We start from the raw sequence: 7802 nt of genomic DNA on the forward strand, positions 1-7802 counted from the left end.
GTTTGCAATACGAAGGACATGAACTTTCTTATTTATCCATTCTGAGTCGGTGTTGATACACCATGCTTTTAACAATAGAATGTATTCACTTTTGTTTTCTACAATTACATATTCTTGAAATGCCATAGATGTTAAACATACATCAAAGGCTTACTAATTATTGGTTTTTGACATGCTCCATCTCTTGTGGTCATGGGGATCAGCACACACCTTAAGGTATTTCAAAGTGCAATTTTACTCTCTTTGTTTAGAGAAACCCTTGGCAATTGTAAAATATATATTCATTTGGCCAATTAACTCACTATTGGGAAAAACTCAATGCGTCTACCATGCTAAGCTAAGGTTGCTTCAATCCAAACCTAATCCATTCCATGTGTATTAATTAAGCCAAATTTGTAGCTACTTGTAGTAGAGTTATTCATTCAAGTTAGAAAGTTCAGCCATGTGATTCAAGTTCAAATGACTATGCATGTTGTGATACTAATATTTCAAAGGTTTACAATTGAGAGGGTTATAAATCGGTTGTGTGCTTACATAATTTGGATGGTGAAAACAATTGAGAGAGAGAGAGAGAGAGAGAGAGAGAGAGAGAGAGAGAGAGAGTGTGTGTGTACGAGCGTTCGCGTGGTCTTTTTAATATGATGCTCTAAGAAAACTCAAAGGCAATAGGCAAGGTTTTAAAAGTATTTTTAATTGAACCATGCATGAATGCTTCTCATCTTAGATTGAGGAGGCATTTCAAAGCTCGAACCCATATTTTCAGAGAAGATTTCCTTCTCAAACCATTCGGAGAAGGCCTTTTCTAAAGGTCACCCATATATTGGCAGCATGACAATTGCAAAGGTGGAAGGAAACTACACACACACACACACCATTTTCATTGTAGCTTCGGTGATAACCGAATCACTAGAATGATTCCGAAACCTAATCAGGATTCCCGAACCTAATTTTAATCTCCCTCCAAAAACATACATTGCGATGCCTGAAAGCTGAATTATAGGACAATGGAATACAAATGAATATGAGAGAGAGAGAGAGAGAGAGAGTGTGTGTGTGTGTGTGTTAAGACGGTTGGAGCTGACTAGTGCCCGCCGCCTGCATTGCATTTAATCGAAGGGTTCTCTTGTCAGAATATGCCTACACAATGAAGGTGACAGAGAAGAGCGACGTGTATAGCTTTGGGGTGGTACTACTGGAGCTGCTGACAGGGAGGAAGCCGGTGCAGCCCCTGGAGGAGGGAGGGGACCTGGTGACATGGGTCAAGCGCTCTATCCTGCGCCCGCCAACCCCCACAATATCACCACAACGACAAGAAGAAGAAGAAGAAGAAGTATCATCCGCCGCCTGGAGGCCCAGCCATGTCCTGGACGCAAGGCTCCTTCACACCACTAGCTCTTCCTCTTCCTCTTCCTCTTCCTCTTCCTCTTCTCTGAGAGAGATGCTGCTCGTCCTCAAGATTGCCCTCTTCTGCACCAGCTTCTCCCCCCTCCACAGGCCCTCCATGAGAGAAGTCGTCCGAATGCTCATTGCAGTCAAAGAATCGCCTCCCCCTCCCCTCCCCTCCCCTCCCCCTTGATCCCCACCTGATGGCCACCCCTCCCGTGCCTCTCACTCTTCATCCTCTAATGACCAACCCCAACCCCCCCATAAGCAATCCACTTGCATCTCAGCAAGGCCTCCATGTGTAGCAAACTCATGTGGATCTCTCCATATCTATGATCTCACAACACATCCATCTCTCCATATGTAGCCAACCCGTATGGACCTCTCCATATCGTGAATTTCTCCATGTGTAACAACAACAAATTTGTCTCAATCTTCAACATATCAAATATATCTTTCTCTACACACATGATTATCTCCATATGTGGAATGATCCATCATAGCAAACACACTTGACCCATGATTTTTCAAATATGTATATTTACCCCCATGTAACTCTTATTAGTGCATCACCTATCTCTTGCTTGAGACTTGCAATAATCACCCAAAGAGGCTTGATATTTGCAACAATCACTCCCGATTCCAACCTCCATTAGCCCATTTTGCTACACAACCTTTCCTATGATCACCTTGAACACTTTATGCTAATTGCTTTATCCAATGAAGATTGGGATTAAGCTCTTTCCATTGCTCTTATGGAAGCAAACCAAAAACCTCTCATTTTCAAACATTTGACATTCTTGTTCACAATGCATGCATATTTTTGCAAGTAATTTAACGCAATACCGAAGATTCATTCAAGTATTTGGATCTTAGGAACAACTATACTTTCAATGATAACGCATTTTGGCATGATCTCATGATAGCACCATGTTTAGCAAATCACATTTCTCATGGAATAATGTATTGGGAATTAACATGTAAGGCCTAAGGTTGCATACAACTAAATCATGAATTAACAAGTTTACACATTCTCTCTCTCTCTCTCTCTCTCTCTCTCTCTCTCTCTCTCTCTCTCTCATGTTTGCATGCCAACCAAATAGAATTGCCTCATTTTTGTAAAGTAGCTACATTTACATGTGAACTTAAGGGTATCAGTTTTAAAGGTTTCTTATATGTGAACATGATAAATCTTTGAATATTACCTAATGAAAATCCCAAGAAATATTAGTTGTTTGTTAATACACTCATTGCTTTTGGTGAAGATGACACTACTTTATCTATAGAAGATTCTAATGTGGACTACTAGGATATTTTTGATACCATCATGATATGTTGAATCCTAGGTAGTGCACCCATGGTCATTTAAAATAGCACATTGTGTACTAGAACATGATTAACCAAGAGAATGGAGATGACTTGGCATAGTAGCCAATAACATTATAGATGAAATGATGAAATTGAAGGAAGGATGCTCTTCCATTAATAGAGGCTATCATTTTTCAATCGCAAGTAATTTGGTGTGGGGATTGGATGCTTTGGTAGTTGTTTAGACATGTCGAACCTATAACTTTGTTAGGAGAAGAAGACGATAATGGAAGTAGGTAGGATAATGGTGCGCTCTATGAAAGGAGTATAACTCTTGCTCTCCTAGTAAGAAAGAAAATATATGAATACTTCAACTAAAAACATTGAACAATTAGACCCTTAAAATTCCAATAACTAACAAATTTGGTTGTATCACAACTGACAATCAAGCATGATGGCTTTATAAAAAAGGAACAATAAAAAGTGATCAAATGAAGACTACGTGCTATAAAGCACTAGATTAGATGCTTCACAGACAAGAAAATTATGGTTTTCCATCATAAATAGAGTTTTCATGGAGAGATCACTCTAATCTCTCTAGTACTTTTAATGAATATTTTAGTGGATCGTGAGGCAAAACCAAAAGGCTACAATGTGTGTCCTTGTTACAATCTAGAACTTGTTTATAATACTTTGGTGTTGAGAAGAAGAAGAAGTACACTTGTGAGTCATTATTGCACAAATTTGTATTGCTTGTGCAAGTGTCAAAGAGGCTCGATACTTCAAGACTCATGAGTTTGTAAATAGGATTGAAGACAAACAAGTTGTATTTAACATATGAGGAAATCAGTTGAAGATTTAGATCATCCTTATATCTTATATTATAATTAAAGCATTTTCTAATTGCTTGGTCTACATTACTCTTGATAGTATTGTTTAATTTGCTTATTAGTATGAATAGGAGCTAAATATAAGCTTTACTCATTTGTGACTGTTTCTATCCTGTGTAAATCTATGTTCTGAAGCATGGAGTCGCAACAATTTGAAAACCAAATTTTCTATTGGTATCATGAAGAGTCTTCTTGATGCATTTCAATGTGGATAGTCATTTCCTTTCATTCATGGTGCCTATTTTGCAATAATAGTATTTAAAAACTCCTCTAATGGAACCTTCATCCTTTCCCTTGCCATATCAAGTGTAGAAAAACTCTCTACATGCTCTCAAATGGGATCTCTCCATGCCTTGTGTGCTTGAGGCAGAGCATAAAAAGCAAGATTCGCCTTATTCTCTATGTTGAAGTAATGTCAGCGGTCAAGCTCCTCGCATTATCAACCAAGCTTCCCACATCGAGCAAATACATGGACTACTGCGTCTCTCTCCTCTCAGCGAAAGTAGACAATAGCAACCTACACAAAGTATCCTATTACTTGTCATGAAATGCCATTCATAATCATTAAATACATTTGTTATTTACATCTTTGAATATATATATCACCAATAAAACTGTGATGTCCACTCTAACCTCCTCACAAATATTGATTGCCTACTTTAGTGTGCTCACATGGCAAGCTCTTGCTTTTCTCCCCTAAAATGTTTTGCTTTGCATTGAAGAGGGTGTCAAGAATCACGTGGTGGGGGGAGTTGCTCAAGATGCTGCGCCGAACACACACATAATGCACAAGGAGAAGCTCACTCAAGAGACAAGAAGAGAGATGGAGGCCAAAACGTTTTCTTGCTGATTTCTTCTTCTTCTTCCACACTCTTTACAATGTACACAAAGTATAGATAAGATACAACATAAAATGAAAGTGGCCTACTAAGTCAAACAATGCATAACCGACTACACTAGTCGACTGGCGCTATAACTATGCCAGCTGTAAATAGGTATAACAACCTGAATATAATAAGTAATGAGCCAGTGGCCATGTGAGAGTCATAATGATCACCGACGTGCTAAGTGTAGACGTGTGGACCCATCTAACAAGGCGGTCCATCATCAATGTCCGCATGTGTTGAGCTTGTCATCTTAACACTCCCCCTCAAGCTCAACTGCATCTCTGCAACTCCAAGTAAGCTTCGAAACTTTTGAAGGTTCTCTGTACCCAATGCCTTTGTGAAGATGTCAGCTATCTGATCCTGTGTGCTAACATACACCAAGTCAATCTCACATGCTAGTACATTCTCTCTCACAAAGTGGTAGTGTACCTCAATATGTTTTGTCCTGACATGGAACACAGGGTTCCTAGCCAACTGTATACTGCTCATGTTGTCACAATAAATGACAAATGGACCTTCCACCTGCACATCCAAATCAGCCAATAGTTTTTGCAGCCATACTACCTCACATGCTGCAACAGCAGCACCTCTATACTCAGCCTCTGTACTCGACAAAGCAACTGTAGATTGCTTTTTGCTGCTCCATGCAACTGCTGCACTACCAAAAGAGAACATGTATCCACTGGTAGATCTTCTATCAGACATACTACCAGCCCAATCTGCATCTGTGTATCCAAACACCTATACATCTGTACCTGCCTCATAGAAAAGTCCATAATGTAATGTGGACTTCACATATCTCAATATGCGTCTGACTCCATCCAAGTGTGGCTTTCTAGGTACTTGCATAAACTGACTCACAAGACCAACAACGTAGCTCAAGTCTGGCCTTGTAATGGTTATGTAGATCAAACTCCCCACTATCCTCCTGAACATAGTAGGGTCTTCTATCTCATCCCCAACATCAGCACTCAACTTTACATTCTGCTCCAACGGAACTGAAAGTGGTTTGCATGTTGTCATACCATACTTGGACAACATATCCAAGCCATACTGTCTTTGGGACAGCAATATACCATCATCACATCTGATCACCTCAATGCCAAGGAAGTACCTTAGCTCACCTAGATCCTTCATCTCAAACTTCATCTTCAAACAGCCCTTGACTTCAGCAATCCCACTATCACTATCACCTGTAATAATCAAGTCATCCACATAGATGACTATGATGACCAAATCTGCATCTCCCTTTCTCACATAAAGTGAGTGATCAGCATCAGAAACATAAAAACCAATATTGACAAGATACTCTCTAATCTTGTCAGACCATGCTCTAGGTGCTTGCTTGAGCCCATAGAGTGCCTTCTTCAACCTACACACATACGTGGGATGCTCTAAATCTTCATAACCTGCTGGCTGATCCATATACACTTCTTCCTGCAAATCACCATGCAAGAAGGCATTCTTTACATCCATTTGCTGCAACCTCCAACCTTTGGCTGCTGCCAAAGCAATCACACATCTGACAGTTGCCATCCTAGCAACTGGACTAAAGGTTTTATCATAATCTATGCCATATGTTTGGGCATAGCCTTTTGCAACCAGCCTAGCTTTGTACCTGCTAATAGAACCATCTGCATTGTGCTTAATCTTATAAACCCATTTACATCCAATGGCTTTCTTTTCCTTTGGCAATGATACTAGATCCCAAGTCTTATTGGCCTCTAATGCAGCCATCTCCTTATCCATTGCTGCATCCCAATGAGCATGACCAACAGCCTCCTCAAAACATGTGGGCTCAACATCCTCAACTAGTTTCACCATATAAGCATAATGGTGAGCTGCATAACCTTCAAAACCAAATCTTTTAACAGGGTATCTCACCCTGCTAGACTTGCGTACCACTGGATCACTCAATGGAGTCTTTGCATTAACACGTGCTCTCTGCACACCTGGAGTCCTCACTGAAGGAATGCCAAGCTCATCATCCAAGCTCTCTGAGCCACTGGAGTCTCCATCAAGAACTGCATCAATGCCTTCTGACACTTTATTCTTTCCTTTGTCTTGACCTGTAGTGCTACTAGATGCACCTGAAGATGTAGAGGTACTCCTTAGTCTCCCAGACCAAGGACTACTAGATGATGTCTCTGGTCCACTAAGAGTCCGTGATTCCTGCTTTTCAGCCTGCACATGAGTATCATGATCATCATCAACATCCAATGCATCACCACTAGATGCATACCAACTGCTCATTTCATCAAAGATGACATCCCTGCTCACTCTGAACTTACATGTGGCAGGGTTGTAACAGCGATACCCTTTCTACTTTAAAGAGTATCCAATAAAGATACACTTTTCAGCCTTCGGATCCAGTTTCCTCCGCAACTCATCTGGCATATAAACATACGCAATGCAGCCAAACACTTTCAAGTGTGAGACATCAGGCTTCTTACCTGTAAAACATTCTTCGGGGGTCATAGCATGAACTGCAGCTGTGGGAGTTCTGTTCATAATATAAACATCAGTATGAACAGCCTTAGACAAAAAATGCTTAGGCATATTCTTTTCAGCCATCAAGGCGCATGCAACTTCTGCAATATGCCTGTTTTTCCTTTCTGCAATCCCATTTTGCTGTGGGGTATACCTGCATGTGAACTGTCTCTTTATCCCATGAGACCTCAGAAAATCACTGAACTCATTTGAGAGGTACTCTCCCCCTCCATCTGACCTCAAGCACTTTACTTTCAAGCCTGTTTCTCTTTCAACTGCAGCCTTGAAAGTTCTAAAGTGCTCAAACGCTTCACTCTTTTCCTTCATAAAATATACCCACAGCTTTCTAGAACAATCATCAATGAATGTGACAAAGTATGAACTGCCTCCAAGAGATACATTTTGTATAGGCCCCCAAATGTCTGTATGCACAACATCAAGGATATTTCTGCTTACATCTCTATCATGTGAAAAAGGTTGTCTTGCCTGCTTACCAAACTGACATGCTTCACATACCTTCTGAAATTCTGCAACTCTAAATGTAGGCAAACCTGTAACCAACCCTTTGGACTGCATTAATTTCAGCCTTTGTACATTTGCATGTCCAATGCGTTTGTGCCAAATTTCAATGTCTGCAACAACACCTTTTCCTTTGGCATACATAGCAGCATTCATAGTAGGAATTCCAGGGTCCAGAGTAAACATACGTCCAACTCTACTTCCCTTTGCTACCAACCTGCACTTGTCATTGAAATCTTCTACAAAGCAGCCCTTTGCATTAAATCTGACTTGCAGCCCTTGCTCTACCATTTGACCGACTGACACCAAGTTCTTTGTAATAGAT

The 7802-nt window shown here is 40.4% G+C and overlaps 1 protein-coding gene across 3 annotated transcripts in view; it reads left to right on the forward strand.

Annotated features, from left to right (window-relative positions):
• LOC148010451 (uncharacterized) overlaps positions 1-2197 on the forward strand; it is a 36570-nt gene extending 34373 nt beyond the window's left edge. The window contains exon 3 of one of the 3 annotated variants that reach the window (XR_015689444.1): positions 1131-1187. Coding sequence is in view for 2 of the 3 variants with exons in the window: in XM_087671203.1 (XP_087527329.1) it covers positions 1131-1576 (446 nt within the window). In the remaining variant the exon portion in view is untranslated. Of the gene's footprint in view, positions 1-203; positions 1095-1130 lie in introns of those variants that run through there. The other 2 variants (XM_087671203.1, XM_087671204.1) reach the window with 2 other exon arrangements.
• Positions 2198-7802: the final 5605 nt, after the last annotated feature.

Source organism: Lygodium microphyllum, chromosome 29 (assembly GCF_053477565.2).
Source record: "Lygodium microphyllum isolate KBCC chromosome 29, Lygodium_microphyllum_v1.1.10, whole genome shotgun sequence".
In the NCBI taxonomy this organism is placed as follows: Eukaryota; Viridiplantae; Streptophyta; class Polypodiopsida; order Schizaeales; family Lygodiaceae; genus Lygodium; species Lygodium microphyllum.